The 23,518-nt window shown below is 35.0% G+C and overlaps 1 protein-coding gene across 6 annotated transcripts in view; it reads right to left on the reverse strand.

Annotated features, from left to right (window-relative positions):
• Positions 1–23,518, reverse strand: part of ERBIN (erbb2 interacting protein) — a 127,818-nt gene that overhangs the window by 34,421 nt on the left and 69,879 nt on the right. For all 6 annotated transcript variants that reach the window (XM_019414366.2, XM_019414362.2, XM_019414363.2 and 3 more), the window contains 8 exons: positions 20,153–20,216; positions 16,576–16,650; positions 15,605–15,749; positions 14,032–14,104; positions 13,570–13,699; positions 13,147–13,262; positions 11,195–11,264; positions 3,396–3,495 (listed from right to left, as the gene is read on the reverse strand). In XM_019414366.2, coding sequence (XP_019269911.1) covers positions 3,396–3,495; positions 11,195–11,264; positions 13,147–13,262; positions 13,570–13,699; positions 14,032–14,104; positions 15,605–15,749; positions 16,576–16,650; positions 20,153–20,216 — 773 coding nt within the window. The remainder of the gene's footprint in view (positions 1–3,395; positions 3,496–11,194; positions 11,265–13,146; positions 13,263–13,569; positions 13,700–14,031; positions 14,105–15,604; positions 15,750–16,575; positions 16,651–20,152; positions 20,217–23,518) is intronic.

The raw sequence follows: 23,518 nt of genomic DNA on the forward strand, positions 1-23,518 counted from the left end.
CATAATACGTGAAAATTACATGAAATCTAAATTTCTGTCCATAAATAAAATCTTATTAGAACACACCTATGCTCATTTGTTTACATATTGTCTGTGACTGTTTTTTGCACTAAACAGGCAGCATCAAGCAGCTATCACAGAAACCTATGGTCTATGAAGCCTATATTTATTAAATTGTCCTTTACTTAAATAATTTGCTGCCCCATCAACAGGAAGGACATTAATGTCTCTTCTTACACTAAGAATTTATTCTTCCTTTTCCTCACAAATATTTTAAGTATTTACATTCTATCTTCCCACATAAAAGAACAACTATTAGAATATATTATGTCTGGCTGGCAGTAATACTATTTATAGCGATACTCACTCTTACTAATTTCTAATATCCAGAAATCAACTTCAGAGATAAAATTGGAAATTGAGACATGAATTCCAGTGACTATGGCAAACGAAGAAAAAAACACCTACTGATGTATCCAAACATTCACTATAATTCCCCACAATGCAAAATCAGGCATAAGCCAGAGTTACTGGTATATCTATTTTGAATTTTTTAATTTCTTTCTTTTTTTTTTTACTTTTTTTTGGTAATCTCTATGCCCAATGTGGAGCCTAAATTCACAACCCTGAGATCAAGAGTTGCATGCTCTACTGACTAAGCCAGCCAGGTGTCCTTGAACTTAACTTCTTTAAAAAAAAAGAATTTTTTTAAAACATTTATTTATTTTTGAGAAAGACAGAGCGTGAGCGGGGGAGGGGCAGAGAGAGAGGGGGCACAGAATCTGAAGCAGGCTCCAAGCTCTGAGCTGTCAGCCACAGACCCCAATGTGGGCTCAAACCCATGAACCATGAGATCATGACCAGAGCTGAAATCAGACACTTGAACTGACTGAGACATCCAGGTGCCCCTGAACTCATTAACTTCTAATGTACATATAGAGTACTTGCATAAAATAATACTTCACCATCGAATGCCTAAAATTAAATATACTATTATTTTATTATGGATACATGTTTCCAAATTATATTGCTAAATATGGAAATTAGGGGTTGATTTAAATATATGGAAGAGAGCTTGTGCTTACAAACCTATTCTCTAAGCATTATAGATTCCCAATGAAGTAAACTATTCACATCTAACATCTCACAAGTCTTAACTTTTAATTCAATTCAAAAGCTAAATAGTTTTGCTTTACCCAAATAAACCTCATTTAATATTCCCATGAAATAACTTATCAAAGCAAGTCTTTTATTCCTTCCTGCAAAGAACAAGAAATAATGAACATAGATAAATGAGTTCTCCAATTATTTATCACTAATAATGGAAATTGAATGATTTTACTTTTTAATCTATTTAAGTATTTCTTAACTGTTTGCTAAACCTGCCAAAACAATGTAAGAATAATAATAACCAATGCGATTCTGCCATAGTGCTAACTAAGCACTTTACATTCAGTGCTTCTCATCTGTACAAAAACCCTGCAAAACTGATACTATTATCATTATTTCAAGGTAAGGAAACTGAAGCTCCAGAATTTATTTAACTTGCCTCTGGTATATTTCTAAATTAAAATTAATGATCAATTTAGATTTTTTCTTCAGTGTTTTTATGTATTAAGAGTTAATTTCTAAATAACTTTGAGCCATAAATATTTTCACTGGTGTCAGAAAAATATACATATAAAAATATTCTTTAAAAAAATTTTTTTTAATGTTTATTTATTTTTGAGAGAGAGAGAGAGACAGAGCGTGAGGGAGGAGCAGAGTGAAAGGGAGACACAGAATCCAAAGCCCAGTCCAGGCTCTGAGCTGTCAGCACAGAGCCTGGTGCGGGGCTCGAACCCATGAACCGTGAGATCATGACCTGAGCCAAAGTTGGACATTTAACTGACTGAGCCACCCAGGCGCCCCATAAAAATTATATTAGTAAGTGTAACATAATATATACTTTACACACATGATGAGGGACCAGAAGGCAAACTGAGTGCAAAGTTTGCTTTGTACAAGTTTGCTTTTCAAAGGGGTGCCCAAGCTAGCACCCCTCCCCATCCCCAGGTGTATGGGGGATATTTCTTAGACACTCCTAGGTGCTCAAGAACAAAGGAAAGGGGTTTAAGTGCTTGCCATGGTGATGTGGGAAAACTAAGGCAAATGAAAAATTAAATTCCCTTAATACCTACAGCCCACTGACAAGTCCATGAAACAGGCAGACTGACCTTCATCTACGAGCTCAGCTGCCTCAATGATGACACTTTGCTAGGGGCAAGAGGGAATCCTGGCCTAACATTATCCTGACCCCTGAGATCCTTTGAGTCTCCTTAAACACTTAAAAATTCCTTTGCAAACCTCCTTTGTCTTCAGCCCCCAAGTATACGTTGGCAATAATACTCCAAGCATATGGTCCCTGATATACATTTGAAGGGTCTCATGACTACAGTTTTACTAAATGTAAATGACGTTTTCCTAACACCTAGCCCCTAGAGGTCCTCAAACCTTGTTTCCAAAATTCCTTAGAGACTGCCACTGTCCCTAACCCCCACCAACCTGAGGGTATATAATCAGTCACTCCTCACAACCCCAGTGCAGCTTTTCTGTCCATGGGTCCTGTCTCCATGCTTTAATAAAATCACCTTTTTACACCAAAGATGTCTTTAAGAATTCTTTCTTGGCCATCAGCTCTGAACTCTACCACCACCCCAAAACAACATGTATTGGAACCAATCTGCTCCTTAGTCTAAAAGGCTTTCATACCAAAACTGTTGAAAAACATGTATGGTCAATAGAAAAGGGTATGTTCCCCTTTCTAGGCAAAACCTAAGAACTTAGAAACAACACTTTATGCAGAATTCTACATATTATCCTTATCTGGTATGTAGACCCAAAGATAGTATTTAGTCTACAACAAAACAAGTGAACAAAACAGTTCCTGGTTCAACAGTCCTAATTACATTTAACATGCATTCCTGACATTTAGCAAAGAATAGAGAGATCTATAACAAATGAAGTTGACTGTTTAATTTCAAGAAATCATTTAAGAAAGCATATGGTCTACATGTACCTCCAAATTCAACTACCTATAGCCCTGACATACTTATTTTCTCATTTTCAGAGAGACTACATGAGCTAGGGAGAGAAGCAGAGGGAGAGGGCTGGGGGGGGGCGGGGGAAAGGGAGGGGGAGGGGGGGGAGGGACAGAGAGAGAGAGAGAGAGAGAGAGAGAGAGAGAGAGACAGACACCGAGACCCCCCAAGCAGGCTCCAGCCTCAGCACAAAGCCCATCCTGGGGCTCAACCCCACAACCCCGGGATCATGACCTGAGCCGAAATCAACAGTCAGGCGTTCACTAGACTGAGCCACCCAGGTGCCCCAAAAGAAAAGAGATTTTAAACTCCTACCATCCTCAGTCCTTGGCTGCTGAGGGAACATGTAGTTAGTAAGCACCATTTTCTGGGTCTCTGAATCAGTCTCTTTTTGAAGAGGTATCAGGGGTTTGGACTAGGGAAAGAAAATAAATGTTTAACTTTTAATAATCCTAAAGCAAATACATATCCAGCAATTCCTCTGAATTAAGTACTCACCATTTTTTTCTATAAAGTATCAATGTGTAGATTACAAAAACAAGCTTATATATACATAGTAACACTTTAAGCAATGATTTGAAACCTTATAAAAATCTACAAAATATCATTTAGTTTTAGTATAAAACAAAACTCACACTGAATTGCAATTATCACTGATTGTCAATACAATTTTAAAAGATCTCATATACTAAGTGTATCCACAGTCCAGTAATTACTTATCACAGTGATTTAATAAAGCTATAAAACAAGCTTTTGGATTTTATGTTATTGTGCCTCCTTTACATTATCTTTCCCCCTTTGGGAAGAGGCTTTTATAGAAATGGTTTAGAAGGTTTAGAATAGTTACCCACAGTTAATTCTAACTGAAAAAAGAGTACTTATAACAAACATTAAGTTGTAACCTGGTTCTCTCTTCTCCCATGTCTCCTATCTCCAGTAATGATACCACAAATTTACTTACTCAATGGTGGAACTATAAAACTTTTTTTTGGACATTTTTTAAAACTTCTCTCCTAATTGGTTATGAAGTGTTTTCAAATTATTCTTAATAAAACTAATAACTTTGGCCAGTCTATTAACCTAAAATCCTATCAATCCATGCCCTGGCTGACTCCAGACAGGCAGGAAACTACCCAATCTCTCCCTCACGTGCCAACCTATCAATTAATTCTTTAGACTGACTCTTGTGAAAACCTTGCAGCTAGCTAATGTATCCTGTGATCTTACTCCCATTCAAACATTTCCTCCATGGCCCTCAACTTGTTCCACAATAAACAAATTGCCCTGCATCTCAAACATCTTCACTGAAAACTTTCCTTGACCTCCTCAGATAACAGATATGGCAGATCTATTCCTTCCCTAGGACAGTACTTCCCTGTACTCTTCTCAAAAATAGGGTTATTCTCTCAAAGATCATAAACCCTACGTCAGGAGGTAGGTAAATTTAGCGCTTACAAATGCTGTGAGATCATCACTCTTCTCTCTTCAAGTATAAATACCTGTTCTTTTGAGGGACATTAAATTCTGCCTCTACCATTCTGAACTCTGCCTCTGCCATTCTACATCCTTTCCTAATATCCACTGATCTCCTGGTTAGTGCTGGAACCAGATAATAGGATCACTTGAGTTGCAGTGTGGTTCAGAATGAAATTAGGGTGGTTTGAGATTGGAGGTGGTGGCAACACTGGAGGCAGAGATCTATTTCATATCTCAGTAGTCCAAGTCAACAAGAGTAAGATGAAGATGAGAACCATAGATAATTTACAAATTTTTAGCAGCCACATGTTTCTAAAAAGCAAAAATGAGTTAAATTTTGATAATACATTAAATTTAACATATCTTCTATGTTCAAAATAGAATTCTGTTATATGATCAAAAATTGTTAATGTGGTATTTTATTTTCTTTGTTTATATGAAATATACAAAATCCAGAATATATTTTACACTTAGAGCACATCTCAATTTGGACCAGACATATGACACTGGTGCCTACTGTACTGGAGATGATACACTATATTTAAGATGATTATATTTAAGGGAAGTGAAAGGAGGGATAAAGCAAAGCAGAAAAACACCTGAGATATATAAGAGTTAAGACTAAATAGACTTCGGTGATTAACAGTAGTTAAGAGTTATACTCCCAAGTCTGTCTCTAGCAAGTACTTTTTACTAATCTAGGGAACCCAGGAAAAGAAAAAGATTGGGAGCAGAGGATAGCACGTTCACTTTTAGACTGGTTGAATTTGAGACATCTGGGTGGCAATGTTAAGTAGAAAATGAGTGTACAGTAAAGGAAAGAGAACTGAGAGCTGAGGATACTGTTAGGAATAACGGCATATAGATAGTAATTGCATCTTTCCTAGAGTTAAGTATATGGAAAGAAACTCAAGATGAGTCTTGAGTACCATATGGGGCACCAATATCTAAGACTGGCAGAAGAAAAATTCCTGAAAAGGAAACAGAGGAGCGGTCAAGCACAAGGACAAGCAGTAGAGGATGGTAACAGAGACACCACGTCTGCTCTCTCTCCACTGTTTCCACAAAATTTGCTAGTCAAGCTCACCAAAATTGACACTCCCTTGAACTTTCAACTTGATCACCATAATTCTTTCTTTTATTTGCTTTCTTTTTGTACCTCACCAGACCTCATTATAAATACTTTCGTGCCAATTACGAGGACCACCTTGTTGCATTGTCTTTCTCTTTACACCTGGCTTGGCAAAGCTGCAACCCAGAATCGTTCCAACCGTGTGCTTTCTCTATATTACCCAATGAGCAAATTAATCTAACTACAGATCTGTGGTAACCAACTTCAACAGGGATTCTCAATGGTGCCTAAAAATCCTTCTATGTTTCCTAAATTATATTCTGAATTATATTCTGAAGATACTATTTTCTCAAAGATTTTTTTAAAGAACAAAAATAGGATATAAAATCTGCTTGGAACCTGCTACATTCTAAGAATTTCAACATATACATTAGCTCTGCCTCTCACAAACTTCAGACCAGGCTGCTTTCAAAAGGACAAGAATCCCTGCCACAGTTTTAAATTCTGTCGGTTACACACCAGTTATCCAACTTCTTCTCATATCCTTAATCTAATTCTCCACAGTCTCCTCGCAACAACCTATAAAAATGCTTAAAGAATTCCTTCTTATGTGCCTCTAGCTACCAATTTCTTTATGTTCCACCCCTCTCCTTTCTTATCCAACCTTTTTAAAAGCTTAATCAACTATTGTATGGTGCAATTTTCTCATTTACTTATTCTTTAAATTGTGTCAATCAGGTTTTTGATGTACACCTCTAAAATTACATTAGCTATAGTCAAAATAAGTTGGCATGTTATACCCAACTTGCATATTTTCCAGACTTCATTTGAATTGACACCTCAATAGCATTTATCCCCTTACAGCTTCTTCCCTTAAGCTATCTGCTTCATCCTTAACTTGAATCCACCATCATATAGTTTTTCTTCTACCTCTATGGCCACTCTAAGCTTATTAATCCATCTGCCACTTAAATGTTAGTATTGCTTGGGATTCATCCATCCTGAACATTTAAATAAATAAATTCATAGAATTTATTCTATGTGGATAAAAAAAGTCCCGCACTTATGGTCTGTCTTTCTCACTCTCAAAAATAAATAAACATTAAAAATATTTATTATTTTTTTAAATGTTTAGTTTATTTTTGAGGAAGAGAGAGACAGAGTGTGAGCCAGGGGAGTGGACAGACAGAGAGGGAGACACAGAATCTGAAGCAGGCTCCAGGCTCTGAGCTGTCAGCACAGAGCCCGATGCGGGGCTCAAACTCACAAACCGTGAGATCATGACCGGAGCCAAAGTCGTATGCTTAACCGACAGAACCACCCAGGCGCCCCTAAAAATTTTTTTTAAAGAAACAAACAAAATCTATAATGATCCTGGGAAAAAGGAAATCATGCCTTCAGGAACAATTCTGAGAAATCCAAGGAGGTTAGAAATTAAAAGAATGGGGAAACCAACAGCAGAGAAACGACAGTCTAAAACAGTCGAGGCGGCAGGGGGAAGAAGGGGGGCAGAGAATCATGGCCACTAGAACTGTCCTCAACATGCCTATCCAAAAAATAAACATGCCTGACTGGAACTTAATATCCTCCCATAAACATTTTTCTTTCTGTTGCAGTTCCTCATCTTGGTAATTTTATCGATTTCCATCTTGTCACTTCAGCCACATCTCTGAAGCTCATCTTTGCTTTTACTGCCTTTCTTCTCACACACATGCATTTTTCACATACTCCATTGATGTGACCTTTTAAGTTATGCCCTAAATATACCAGCTCTTCTTTGGCCCCACTGTCATTATCTTACTTCAAGCCAGCATTTTCTATTGCCTTGAGTATGGCAATAGAAACGCCCTCCAACCAGTCTCTCCTGCCTTCACACTTGGCACCACCATTCCTAGTTAAATCCACCTTTCACAACGCAGCCCAAAAAACATTCCAAAATATCAATCCGATCTTACTACTTGCTTGTTTATATGTTATAATGGTTCACCATCAACTACAGTAGGGTTGACATGTATCACAGGATCACTTCTTCCTCTTAAACTGAATTATATGAATAACTGATTAGGACTATGATGACCAAACACCCAGTTTGCCTGAGACATTCACATTTTACACATGCAGTTTTGACACAATTATTGTAAAGCCCCTTTTCAATAACATGGACAATAAATTACAGAGACACCCTAATCACGGCAATTTTCCACAGAGCCTGAATAAGACTTCCAAATCCTTAAAACAATCTTTCAGAAGTCACTCATAATTTATCAGAGTTAACATGCAAGATTAAAAAAAAACATCTATTTACCATTCTTGAAATACAATGCAAGTTCCTCTTGAAATATAAGATCTTCCATGACCTGTTTATCTCTTTGGCCTCATTTGCTACTCTTCCATCTCAAAGGTTATGCTCTAGTCACAATGAACCACTTGTACAGTTACCTAGTACACTAGACTTCTTCATCAAAAAGTGCTCAGGTTTATAATATTCCTTCTAACCAGAATATTCTTCCCCTTTCTTTGTTTAAATCCTGTGATTATTTTGAGAATTAGTCATTGCAGGAATCTCCTCCTCTGGAAAACCTGCCTTTACACCACCAAGTTAAACTCTTTTTTGAACCTGAAGCCCAGTCCTACCAAGGTGCTACATGGTCAGTGAAATATTCAAGAGCAATTTATTCTGATAATTCATAATCAGACTACTTTTACATACCTTCTCCCCTATAATTTGTACTCCCACAGCAAAATGACTACTTCATATTGTAAGGGAGGTAATATGGCTTACACAGGATGCTTCATGATTTATTACTTTATTATTCTGTCAAACTTTGAGAAAAACACAAAACCCCTCATCACTACAATTTTTATTTTTTATAAGTAATTAACAGACGGGGAACAAGGAGATGATAATGAGAGAACATTGCAAATATGAAAAACTGTCTTAGATACCAGATAATTTCACTAAAATGAGTTGTCTAACATACCTTGCTGGTATTCATTACCTAAAATAGCGCTATTATACTAAAAAAGTCTCAAGAGTCCTTAAGACCAGGAGCCATGTCTCATTTATACTATAATAACTAACTGGCATAAGCCAGAGCCCAGCAATGTTCTGTGAATCCAGATGCAAAATTTCATAACATTTCACATTAAATACTCAATTAAGAGGGATTAGAAATAGGAGTTCTACATATACATGAACTGACACATTTAATGATGATGAAGTAATCACTGTGTTTAAGCTGTAATAGAAGCAAAGGTATCATCATTTTAGTATTTCCTACCCTAACTTGTAGAACAAGTAAATACTACAATCTGATTCTGAAGCACGGATTGACAATTTAAGGCTTTTAGTTCAGTAATGAGAGGTAAGAAAAGAGGTCTTGGTTAAGAAGTTTGCAGAATCTTGAAATATAGCCAAGTGGGTTTCTTTACTCTAGTAACATGTAAGAGTTGTTAATATAATCCAAAAGAAGGATATAACACAGTCTCCTGAGCAAATTCAACTATGGAACTTAAGAATATCTTATGAGACTCATGTATCCAAACCTTGGGAAAATATACAGATCGATTATTATAAGGTATTGCTCAAAGTCAAATGCTAAGGATTAATTTATTAAAAGGGTTCTCTGCCTTGCTAAAACAAAACAAAACAAAACAAAACAAAACAGTAAGACATAGCTGAGAATAGATACGGAAAAAAGATTTCCTCATACTTACAGATAGTAAGTTAACCCTTATTTTGTTTAGGACCTACAATCTATTATTTTGGTGACATTATACAGGAGATTTCTTATCATTTGAAGCACAACGTTTCTAACATCTACACTGCGAATCCTAAGACATTTCAAATTAAACTCAAAATACATTTTTCCAATGTTTTTCACAGGTGAATTATAGCTACTATTTGCAAGGATAAAATGCTAACATTTAATTCTAAAACCAAGGCAAATACAGAGAGATACATCCATCAACTGTCCAAATGGGAACTGAGCCACAGTACTAGGGTAAATCCACAGTCATGACCTTCCTGCCTCCCATGCATTACATACACTTAAGTTAGTATTTCATCCCCACTATTCTGCTAAAACTATGTACTCTTCTCAAGGTCAGTAACTAATTCTGACTTGACAAACCTCGTGGTCAATTACAAGTCCTCATCTACGGGACCCACCAGTAACAATCTGTCGCAGTTGATCTTCCTTCAGATGGCTCTCTAGATAACACACCCTCCTGATTGGCTGGTTCTTCTTATTCTCCTTTTGGGGCCCCTCTCATTCCTGAGCTCAATCTTTGACCTTTTCTTCTCCATCCTCTCTCCCTAGTAATTTCATGCACTTCCGTGGTGTTAAATCCTTCTTTTGTACAATGTTGACTCCCATATTTTATCTCCAGCCAGTATACTTGACAGTCAACTACTGGCCTGATGTTCCTACATTCCTTCTCATCGTCTCCACTCAATAGTTGAAGCCCAGCAATACCTCCTTCTAAACTACTACAAAAGCCTCTTTATTGAACTTTCTCCTTGCAATATAGGATATTCCACTCTCACCCTAAGCACCCACAGACTGTTTCTCACATAAGTGTCAAAATAATCTTTTAAAAATGTACATCACATCTTGCCATTCCCTAGCATGAAGTACTTCAGCAGATTTCTATCTAAGTCAGAGTAAAACCCCAATTCATTAGCATGGCCTACAAGGTCATATGTGATCTACAGTGCCAGTTTCCCTATCTGATCTAATCTTACTCAATTCTCTTCCTTACTCACTTTATTCCAGCCCTGAGTGCTTTATCTATTCCTCAGTTACACCAAGCTCATTCGAATATTAAGACTTGCACTCTTAAAATTATTTAAATGCACCTCTTCTACCAACTCACTGTCCCAGTCTATGTATGGTTCACTCCTAATTTCATGTGCCTGTCTGCTCTACTGGTCCTCTTCCTCAAAGAGAGACACTTCCTAAATCATCCTATTTAAAATAGGATGTTTACTCTTGCCCTGCTACTTTTCTAACGTCTCTGGTTCTGTTTTTCTTTGTAGCTCTGACATACTATTACATAATTACTTGTTTCTATCTCCCTTGAAAATGTAAGCTCAATGAGAATATAAGAATATTCTATTTGCTTCATCAATGTATCTCAAGTTCCCAGAGCAGTTCATGGACTATGGTAAGCCTTCAAAAAATGTTTATCTATCCAAGTCCAGGAAATAACTTTTAATTCCTTAGAAACACTTCTTTAAGGTGTGTGAAACTTCATTATCAAATCTCTACACGTATACTCAAGAGGATCACTATAAAACCTTCAAAAAGTGAGACAGTATTGAATCTGATTTCTTATCTTTTTACAGATTCAGGAAAAATTAGACAGTCCAACAGGATTTACTGTTTTCAATCTACACAAATTGCACATAAATTATCTGTATCTAAATATTTTCATTTTTCCTTACATACATTTTAAAATGTATACCAGAGTATAACTGCTCTTAAATGAGCCTACATAAATTATTATGCATAATCATATACACAATTGGAATTGCAGTAACATACAAACTCAGAATGCCTACCTGATTATCTGAGAGCCACATAGCAGTCAACTGCTGAAGTTTTGTAAAGCTAAAGGGCAAATTCTTTAATCTGTGAATACAAAAAATACAAACAAAAGTAAAATAAGAAATGTTAAAATATAAGAGCAAAATCTAATGGTCTTCTAAACAATTTTATATTATTGAATATGAAAACAGAAAAATATTTAATTTAGTAGAGAAGCCAATATAGGTCTTTGACATAAGTTATAATACAAAATATTATTTTATAAGAATTCATTTAAAAATATAATTCTTCAATCAATTCAGCTAGGGGAAAAATGAATAATTTAATAATCTCAAAAAAAATTATCTGCTAAGAAAAAATGTTAACTATCCCTACTTTAATGTAAAGACAAGAACACATTAGGCAATGTCTCATGAAACTGCTCTGGATATTTTATTTATACTTAAAAGAACAAATTATTATAGGAAGCCTTAGTGATAGTTTGTTAATAAAAAAAAAAAAAAAAAAAAAGCACTGTTCTGGGTTTCATTATGAGCCAGAACTTTCATATTCCAAAGACTATTAAAACACTGTAATGAGTAAAAAACAAAGTAATATGAAGAACTCATTAAAATGCTAAATTAAAATAGCACCCTATTTAAAACAGAATATCTATTTAAACCTTCTATCTTATGCCTATCTGCTCTGCTATGCCTATCTTCCAAGGCAATTTGCTGGAACCTATGGCTCTAGCTTTGGGGTACAAAGTATAGGCAGAAATCAGGAATGATTTTTTTTTCTTTTTTAATTTTTTTTTTAATGTTTGTTTATTTTTGAGACAGAGACAGAGCATGAACGGGGGAGGGTCAGAGAGACAGGGAGACACAGAATCTGAAGCAGGCTCCAGGCTCTGAGCTGGCAGCACAGAGCCCAACGCAGGGCTCGAACTCACGGACCGTGAGATCATGACTTGAGCCGAAGTCGGACGCTTAACCGACTGAGCCACCCAGGCGCCCCTGATTTTTTTTTTTTTTAAAGCAGTGGTTATTCTTAAATAAAATGGAACAGTCTGAATATGCTAATTAGTCAGAAAACTGGGCTTATATTAAAGCTCTACTTTACAAGCTAAGTGAGTCATCTTAAATTCAAGTTTTAATTTTCTTCTCATAAAATGACAGTATGTATCGTACTATTTCACAGTGTTGTTTTGAATGCTTTGTAAGATACTATGAAAGCAAAATGTAAAACCCCTCTACAACCATTCTTTTATCATTATTAGGACCTTTACTTCAAGAAAAATGACAGACAATCTGTTCTTAACTTAAAAATTATTCCAATTTAGCAGCTCTAGTGATCTATTTACTCTGCACCTTGACTGTGTTTCCCGAGCTATGTGAATAGGTGCCTAATCACATCTCTGCTCAGAAAAGCACAGGAAGCAGATCAGATTAAAAGCTGTGCCATTCAGCAGCAGTATTAAGGTGAAGATCTGACTTTAGGGATAAAAAAGGTGACGGTAAGAGAGGCGCCTAGGTGGCTCAGTTGGTTGAGTGTCCAACTTTTGCTCAGGTCATGGTCTCACAGTTTGTGGGTTCAAGCCCCAATCAGTCTCTGTGCTGACAGCTCAGAGCCTGGGGCTGTTTTAGATTCTGTGTCTCCCTCTCTCTGCCCCTACCCTGCTCACGCTCTGTCTCTCTCTCTCAAAAATAAATAAACATTAAAAACAAAAATTTTTTAAAAGGTGACTATAAGGAAAGATGTAGAGCTAAACTTGCAAGTTATATGGCTGAAGTTGACACAAAATGAACTGCAACAAATAACCACAGTATAAAACCACAGGTAAAATTAGGTCATTCTTTCAAATGAAAATTCTATTTAAAAACCAAAAAGAAGTTGAAAAGAAAAACATGCATTTGATTTTCTATCATATAATGAAACTTTAATTTCATCCATTCAGTGTCTTCTATAAACCAACAGCATTACAAACCTATTGTCACTTAAATTGATGACTTTTAATTTTTGCATATCACCCATTTCCTCTGGAAGTGTCTCAAGTTTATTGGAATGGAGAAATAGCACAGTTATATTTTTCCAGCTTCCAATCTGAAAGAGAAACATAAAATTGGGGATCAAAATTCTGGCCTACTGCTTAACAGACATAGGTAAAATACAATTTTCCAAAGTTATGAAAACATTTTTCTCATTTATAAAAGGAATCATATTTTTATTTATTAATTTTCACATATAAAGAAAAGTTGGTATCTCTGTAAAACAGTATAGCTCATTATTATTCAGAAAATAAATAACTTAGTTACATAATTATTTCTGAAAGAAAACAGAAAAAACCCCACTGGATAGCCATAATAAATAATATGAAAAAAAAATTCAAGGCAAATTTAAAATATTGTACCTCTGGGGGTAACTGTTGTAAGTAATTATGATCTGCAGCAAAGGTTCTTATATTAGTAAGCTGTCCAACAGATGAAGGCAAAGCTTCAACTTCATTGAAGCTACAATCCAGTTCTTCTATTGATACTAACCTTTAGTTAAAATAAACGACATACATTATTTTTTAAAAGTTTCCTATATATAATCCAAAACTTTAGAATATATAAACATTTGAACTTGACTTTAACAAATCTAGCAAAACTCTATCTCCACTAAACTTATTAAAGTAGGTCTATCTTTGCTTTAAATCTATCCAACCTGTAACCAATTACTTATTTAAATGCTTAAGGAATCTCCCTTAGATGCTACTTTTCCATTTATCTGAAAATATATATGGCTGAAACATATATATAATATACATATAAACATAAATATATAAAGCTGAATGAAAGCCAAGTCTTCTAGTGATTCAGAAAAATCTTACCCTCCTATAGAGTCTGGCAGATACATTAACTGATTTTCATCTATTTTAAGAGTTGTTACATTCTTCAATGAACCTATTTGAGGGAAGAAATAATATTCAATTTTCCAGCTGGAACTAGAAGCAAGTCAATCAACAGTTAATGTGAGCATATATTACATTTGACAGGAATCATGTAGAACTTTCTTAGTCAACTTATCTAAAAAAGAAATCAACCTAATCTCATCTCCTCACTCCTAATCTCATAACTCTGTACTCCCTTACCCTATATTTTCAATTTTCACCTATATATCACCTTTTAACATTAGTATGTATTTATTTTACTCCCGCTAAAATGTAAGCTTCATTAAGTGTAGGGACTTCTGTCTGTTTGTTCACAGTTGTAGCCCTGCTCCTTAAAACAATGGCATGGCACAAGTGAGTACAAACAAAAAGGAAACAGTAAGTGTATAACAAACTATTCTATGTACTCTAAATACTAAAACAATAAGAACCGAGTGTGGAATTAAAAGTGGCGAATAAATCATAGCAGAATTTGCAAAATGTAACATGAGCCAAAACAACTACATAACCTGATAAATATGTATAAATATTTTTTGGTTCCTATGTTTAAACATCATGAAGATGGCAAGGTTTACGTTTTTGGTTCTTTAAACTAATTCAATTTCCTTGAAGCATCATCAGACTACAAGCAACTACACATACATAGGCTCTCATAGGATTTGCTAAACTGGTTTGTTTTTTCATCTGTGAGCCTAAAATGAAGGAAGACTAAAAAAAAGTTACTAGATGAGGGTTATGATTAGAATTTAAACAAAGTTTCGATAACTTAACCTCTTCTTAAAGAATTTAAATTTTATTAGAGTGATAAAAATGACATTTCCGTAAAGAAAAATGCAGTAATGTCAACTAAGAAGTAAAATGTGTAAGTGATCACATGAAGAAAAAATTCATATAAGATTCGTGACTGGTAGGGGCGCGTGGGTGGCTCAGTCAGTTAAGGGTCCGACTTCGGCTCAGGTCATGATCTCACGGTCCGTGAGTTCAAGCCCCGCGTCCGGCTCTGTGCTGACGGCTCAGAGCCTGGAGCCTGTTTCAGATTCTGTGTCTCCCTCTCTCTCTGTCCCTCCCCTGCTCACGTTCTGTCTCTCTCTGTCTCAAAAATAAATAAAACATTAAAAAAAAAAAAAATTAAAAAAAAAAAAAAGATTCGTGACTGGCAGTAGAAGAAAATTAGCTCAAAACGAGGGTCCCTGGGTGGCTCACAGTTGGTTGAGCATGTGACTCTTGATTTTGGCTCAGGTCATGATCTCACATTTTGTGAGTTTTGAGCCCCACATACAGCTCTGTGCTGATAGTATGGAGCCTGTTTGGGATTCTCTTCCTGCCCCTCCCAGATGAGCTCTATCTCTTTCAAAAAACTAAATAAATAAATAAACCTAAAAAAAATAAAAACTAGCTCATCACAAATGAAATTTGATATATGAAAACTTTGAGTCAAGCAATGACAAAAAGGGTATTTCTGAAAGTTCACATTAGTAAAAACTAATTATATGAATTAGAAAGCAATACAAACCAATAGTCTCAGGCAGTTGTTGAAGTGAATTGCTTGATAACAGGAGGTCCTGAAGGTTTTCACATGCTGAAATTCCTTCTTCAATCATTTCAATATTATTCTTAGAAACATCCAAATATGTGAGCTGTTTCAAACTACCAATAAACTAGAAGTAAAAAATGGGAAATCTAATGACTCTATTAAGCTTATTTATGCCAAGTTTAGGTAATAGACTCAATACCAAGTTATAATTCATTACTACACATTTATATGAGAGAAAACATTTAATTTTTTAGCAAATGCCATGAGTAGGGGTGCCTGGGTGGCTCAGTCAATTAAACATCTGACTCTTGATTTCAGCTCAGGTCATGATCTCTACAGTCTGTGAGATTGAGACCCATGTCTGGCTCTGTGCTGACAGCGCAGAGCCTCCTTGGGATTCTCTCTCTCCCTTTCTCTCTGTTCCTCCTCTGCTCACACGCTCTGTCTCTCAAAATAAATAAATAAATTTTTAAAAAATGCCATAAGTAATGTATTCAGTAATAAAGCTAAGAGCTCCTGCTAAGAGCCTAGCAGAGAGACAATGAACTTATACTTTTCTTTGGGAACTCAGCTGTCACCAATGACTAGGGCAATAGGACATATAGGCAATCTCATGTTCTTCAGGTATGGGAATAAGCAAAACATCAGCTGATAAGACACAAACTATGTGGAAAATACCCTACTTAACAATTCTCTGGACAAAACGAATTAGGATATAAACTCAATTGCAACCACAGAGAAGGATACGGTCCAGGATATTAAAAAGCGATTATATTATAAAAGTTTACTATGGGAAGTATCTGATTTTAATCAAGGATGTATTAATAGTAAAAAAAAAAAAAAAAAAAGTAATTTACTTCTATTTAATAGTAATCTGAAAATGTACAATTCATAAAACTGCAAAGGACAGATAGCAATAAGAGAATCCATTTAAAGTTTGATATACATACCCCTGGGATAAAAGTCAGTCTATTACCATCCATCCAAAATTCTTTCAATCCACTTAGTTGCTCAAGTACTTCAGGCTGTTTGGATAAGAAGGGGGTGAAGAGGTTCAATACTTTACTTGAAAGTTTTTATTTGGCAAAAGAAGCTCTAGGGAACTTCTAATGATGACTTCTACTTTAAAACATTAAATAAATAACTGGGGGGTGGGGAGCAAAGCCAAGATTCGAGACTTTCCACTACATAACAGTTATTACAGTGATATTACTAAAAAAGAACTCAAAGATAGGCATTCCAGAAGAGTAGAATGCATAAAACTCATTTAAGCTTTTGATTACACAATAGGCTTGAGTATTTATAAAATTAATAAAGAAATAAAAATAAGATCCATTGCTTTTAAGAGTATGATAAAAAGATACCCTTAATTATTATCTGTAAAAAGATTTAGCCTTTTATGAAAACCACAAAGATACTCCCTGATGACTAAGAGAGAGGAAAATAAAGAAAAAAAAAATCTTAAATGTCCAATAAAAAAGGAAAGGTAAGTAAACCAAGGCATAATCACATGGCACACATATTCTGTTATTTTGAACTTCCAGCAATTACAAAGTGAAATATTGTTTGTAGTATGTGGTTAACAACCAAAAAATCAATGAGAGGGTTGCAGTGGGCCTTCTTGGTATTGAGACAAAACTTGATCTTGGGCATTTTGCCCTTGCAGGCTCTGTTGAATGCATTCTTCAAAGGTATTTCTGTCACCACACAAACCTGTGTCGAGTCATTAACACTGTGATGGCAGAGAGTACCATCATATCTAATCAACATAATAACACAATTAATATGTAAAAGTCATGTTGTTCAGATTCACTGCTAATGTAAAAATACAGGTAAGAATTCTAAGTGTAACTTGGATAAAGAGAAATATTCTTCTGTGCTTTATCTGTTACCATTCTAAGGGTAAGTTTTAAAAAAATGTATAATGCTGGATATCAAAATGTACAAAAATTAATGAATTGGAAAGTTGTTGATTCACAGAATTAACAATGAAGATTTTTCAAATAGTTAATGTGGAAATAGATTAATACATATAAAAATGTTAAGTTTAATAAGTTAGGAAGCATAGAATATGTATTTTTCTCAAAAGAAGTAAAAACTTCTACCAACACACAATAAAACCCATCATAAGCCATCTTCAATTAAAATAAAACAGGGGCGCCTGGATGGCTCAGTCGGTTAAGCGTCCGACTTCAGCCAGGTCACGATCTCACGGCCCGTGAGTTCGAGCCCCACGTCGGGCTCTGGGCTGATGGCTCGGAGCCTGGAGCCTGCTTCCGATTCTGTGTCTCCCTCTCTCTCTGCCCTTCCCCCGTTCATGCTCTGTCTCTTTCTGTCTCAAAAATAAATAAAACATTAAAAAAATAAATAAATAAATAAAATAAAGAATATGAAAGAGTATTTCAGAAAATAAATGAAGTATCCAAAACAACCATGCTCTCCCACTGACATTGAAAGTTAACTAATAGGTGAACAAATGTATATAATACAATAACCTATATAGGGTAATCATGAAGCTGACAATATTGAGAAATTCTTGTTTTTAAGATTATCATTTGACAAGACACATGAAAAGACGCTCAATGCCACTCATCATCAGGGAAATACAAATCAAAACCCAGAAAAAAAAAATCACCTCACACCTGTCAGAATGGCTAAAATCAACAAGACAAGAAACAAGTTTTGGTGAGGATGTGGAAAAAAAGGAACCCTCTTATACTGCTGGTGGGAATGCAAAGTGGTACAGCCATCGTGGAAAACCTTAAAGTATGCAGATACCTTAACAAATTAAAACTATGATTCAGCAATTTCACCACTGGGTATTTACTCAAAGATCATAAAAACACTAATTCGAAAAGATATATGTACCCCTATGTTTATGACAGCATTATTTACAATAGCCAAAATATGGAACAACCCAAGTGTCCATCGATAGACGAACGGATAAAGAAAATGTGTATACAGATACAATGGAACATTATTCAGACATAAAAAAGAATGAGATCTTGCTATCTGCAACAACACGAATAGCTCTAGAACATAATGCTAAGCAAAGTAAGTCTGTCAGACAAAGACAAATACCACATGACTTCACTTACATGTGGAATTTAAGAAACAAATCAAATGAGCAAAGAAAAAAAAAAGAGACAAATCCAGAATCAGAATCTCAACTATAGAGAACAAACTGATGGAAGTGGATGTGCAGATGGGTGAAACAGGTGAAAGGGATTATGAGTGCTCTTAATGAGCACTGAGCAATGTACAGAGTTGCTGAATCACACTATATGATACATCTAAAACTAATGTTAACGCTCCATGTTAATTATACTAGAATTAAAAAAAGATTGTCATTTGAAATCAACCATAATTTTAAGAAAGAAACAAACATAATGTAAAAATTTTAATGATATTTAGATCCACGAATTCCTTTCCAAAAAAATATCTAGCTTATTTTCTGAGTTCTTTTGGAGAACTAAGGACAAAAATCTACTTACATACTCCTTTCCTTTCTGATTCCATATTATAGCACATTTTGCATACAAAGCAAAAACAATTCAGAAGTCTAATTCCAAACTCAAAAATTGTTTCACTCAATGTTTTTCCTTTAGCTATTCAGTAAAATTATAGAAAAATATTTTATCATTGAATAAATTTCTGACCAATACCCTTAGGGAGTTAATTTTGACTTAGAAATACTTTTTTTTTTTTTAAGATTTTTTAATGTTTATTCATTTTTGAGAGACAGAGGGCAAGAAGAGGGAGGGGCAGAAATATTTTTTCTGATATATTCTAGGCTGATATAACTTTGTTTTTTCCTTATAATCTCTCACATTGTCTACTTAGTGTGCCTAAAAACTTTTAGTTATCTTTTCCATGGGTTTCCCTTTTTTTTTTTTTCACGTTTTATTCTCACTACTATCAGCTACTTCTATCTGTTTGGTTACTCTTCCCTGTTAAGAATTTTCATATCTTTTCTCTTAAAAATATGTGTATATCTTTACCCTATTTTATACTTAAAAACGCAAAGAAATAGGGGCGTCTCAGTGGCTCAGTCATTTAAGCGTCCGACTTCGGCTCAAGTCATGATCTCACTGTTCAGGGGTTCAATCCCCACATCAGGCTCTGTGCTGACAGCTCACAAAGCTGTCTGGAACTTGCTTCAGAGTCTGTGTCTCCCTCTCTCTCTGCCCCTCCCCACTCATACTCTGTCTGTTTCTCTCTCTCTCTCTCTCTCAAAAATAAACATTTAAAAATTTTCAAAAAAAGGGGCACCTGAGTGGCTGGCTCAGTTGGTTAAATGTCTGACTCTTGATTTTGGCTCAGGTCATAATCTCATGTTTCATGGGATTGAGCCCCATGTCAGGCTCTGCATTGACAGCATGGAGCCTGCATGAGATTCTCTCTCTTCCTCTCTCTCTCTCTCTCAAAAATAAACAAATAAACCAAAAAAATACGAAGAAATAAATACATTAATTTTCACATGTTCTCAAATATAAGACTTATGGATAGAGACTGGTGTGAACTTACCACTTCTGTGAATTCATTACTTCCCAAATCCAATCTTTCCAGTTGGGTCAGTCTATTCATGGTTCTATGTACAAGGGATTAATGAAGAATTAAGTATACAAAAATATCAATTACTTGGAAGCTTTCAAAATTAATGTGTTAAATGTTCTTATGTAATACCTTATGTATAGGCTTTCACATATTGAGAAAATAAAAACAATTTCTCAGAAAAGTCATCTATAATTAATTTCTAAACAAAGCAAGTTTTAAATTATTCTCTAATTTTGGCTTCTCACCAGGTTTTCATTTCTATTCATAAGTAACTGCAGTAAGTTTAAACCCTGTAGACCAGAATGTGAGTAACTGGCTTTCATTTTTTTCACAGAAAAAATTTTCATATAAGTCAACTAATAGACTGGCAGCTACATAGTTATTATTATCTTCTTTCAAGCCTTGTCATATATTTATAAACCTTCAATAGAGCTGATTCTGAAAATTAATATTCAAAATTCTAAGAACAGTAAATATGACATTCCTCCCCATATTTTCAAATTAAATTCAATACAACTCAAAATAAAGTTTTATAAGAATCACAAATATGAGTAGCTGAAATTTATTTTAAATTAAAGCCAGAATACACTATTTTTAACTTCCAACTTAATATCAATATTTTTCTGAAATTATAGAGACTTGAGAAATGTACAAAAACTAATTCATAATAAACTAAGTTGTAGTTTTCTGTCTCCATCAAAATGGCATTTTAAAAACCTTAACTAATTAATTCAAGTACATATTTATACTCTTAAGTTAGTCTTTTTAGAGAAACCTAGCATTTGACAGATTGAGGTACTACTAGCTACCCAGATAAAGAACTCTGTGTTATGATTTTTTTTGGATATGACAAAATGAAAGCAAAATACAGTTATTATCATATTATCAATGTATTAATATGCTAGTAAGTTAAAAATTAACATCATTAAAAAGCAACAGCCTCCTTAAATCACAACACAAAACAACAGACTATTTTTATCTTCGCTGGGAATTTAACAAATTAGAAAAAGCAAAATAAAATTCACTTAAAACATTTCTCTGGCTTTTTGGTGAAAAAACTAACAAACTTAAGACCACACATAAATGTAATGACACTATGTTACTGACCTAACATTAGAGGACGCAAATTTTCCCCAACCCTTCCATTTTAAATGTGCCATTCTATCAACATTCCTTTAATTTAAATTACTTCACACCAGATTTTCTCAAAGCTGCTTTATTTAACATAGATTTATTAAGGGCCTAGTCTCGGGTACTATAAATACTATAATTCTACTTCCCTTACTCAGATCTTTGTCCAGAAAATCTCTAAGTCAGTTCTAGTTTGCTTTGTAACAAAGCAAAACGTGTATCCAGGATCCTTCTGAAGAAAGATTAGATGCTATGATATTAAACTCTTAGGTCCATAATATCATACTAGGTAAACATTTGAGAAAAGTAGAGAGGTCTTTGAGGAAGGAGGTGAAGACTGAAACAAAACAATCTTATTTTTCTTAATTCAATATTCTTAAAATGACAAAAGAACACAGCAAATCCACACACAGCAGTTAAACACTACATCAACAGGGTAAGTAATACAAGAGTACAAAAAAGAAAAGTAGCACACTGGAAAAACTCAATTACGAATGATAGCTTTAGAAAATGAGGTTTTAAAAGTGATTTACAAAAATGGGAACAACACATGCACGTAATTAAGAAGGAAATATAGGGGTGTCAGGGTGGCTTAGTCGGTTAAGCGTCTGATCCGACTCTTCCTGATTTCAGCTCAGGTCTCGATCTCACCATATGTGAGATCAAGCCCCATGTCTGGGTCTGCACTTGGAGGTGGAGCCTGTTTAAGATTCTCTTTCTTTCTCAAAACAAATAAAAACAAAACAAGGAAATAGAGTGTAAAATCCTAGAAGCATCTCCATCTCAACTTGCATTATTGGCAACTTTGATCCTACTTAGACACCTCAAAAGTCTATCTAAGACAAAATTTTATGTTTTCACTTTCAAGTCTTTTCATTTAAGATCCAGCTTCTTTCTTCAAGGATAAACTAAAAACAATACCCCTCAAATTTCTTCCTGTGTACTTCTAAACATTCCTTTGTATTTGACTCCCTTTTACCATTTCTTCTCATGTCACAGAGGAAAAATGCCCATCTTTTGTGTGCTTGGTCCCATGCCCTCCAGTATGAAGAGGATATTAAATTTCACTTAGCTACATATCTAAAACAGCTTTTCCATGTACTAATCTTTGATCATAAGAAGGTTCATTCACATAAACGTGAATGCATACTACTTTTGTAACATGCAAAAACTACAGTCTTTTTATAGTTTGTGAGATCTCAAAAGTGTTAATCATGAGTCTTAAGAAGAAAGTAGGTAAGAATTATATTTTAAAATACATTAGACAGAGCCCAATTTCAAGTTAAATAGGGCGATAAAATAATGAGTTAAAAGTATGATATCAGATAAACCATATTAATTGTAAGCTTAGCTAGTTGAGTAAACAATTTACATCTTTGTTTTCAAGTTTTATTTATTTTTGAGAGACAGAAAAAGGACGGAGGAGGGGCAGAGAGAGAGATGGACAGAGGATCCCAAGTGGGCCCCCCCTGCTGACAGCTGAGAGCCCAAAGCAGGACTCACAAGCCGTGAGATGATGACCTTAGCTGAAGTCAGACGCTTAACCAACTGAGCCACTCAGGAGCCCCTACTTTTTTTTTTTTTAAGTAGGCTTCACGCCCAGCAGAGAGCCCAACGTGGGGCTTGAACTCACATCCTAAGATCAAAAGTCAGATGCTTAATTGACTAAGCCACGCAGGTGCCCCAATTTACATCATATTTGAATCTCTTAGCAGTCAGGTTTTGAACTAATGAGTCATCAATGCCAGTATCCCATCTGTAAAATACTTAAACCTTTTTGAATTTAATATGGTTAATTTCCATTTTAATTTATACTCACAACCATCACTACAAGCTCCAATCATTCGTGCGCTGAACAATGACTCAGTTAATACATAATGTCTTCTGGGAATCAAAACGAGATATGCTCTGTGTCCTCAAAGACGTACATTCATGGGGGGAAGGTTACAAGTACATGTGCACGTGCATATTAGTTGGTCAGGTAAAATGGGAGTAAAATATATATATAAAAAAAGAATTATGTGGTAAATTTCATAACATATAAATAAGATGCCAAAGAAGAGGTAACAATTAACTCTTGACAGTTCAATCACAATAGAAGTCGGCAACATTTTCTATAAAGGATCAGAAAGTAAATAATTTATACTTTGTATACAGTCTCTGTCACAGCTACCTGACTCTAACATTAGAGAGCAAAAGAAGCCA

This window comes from Panthera pardus, unplaced genomic scaffold, assembly GCF_024362965.1.
Source record: "Panthera pardus isolate Hobbes unplaced genomic scaffold, ASM2436296v1 HiC_scaffold_2, whole genome shotgun sequence".
NCBI lineage: Eukaryota > Metazoa > Chordata > Mammalia > Carnivora > Felidae > Panthera > Panthera pardus.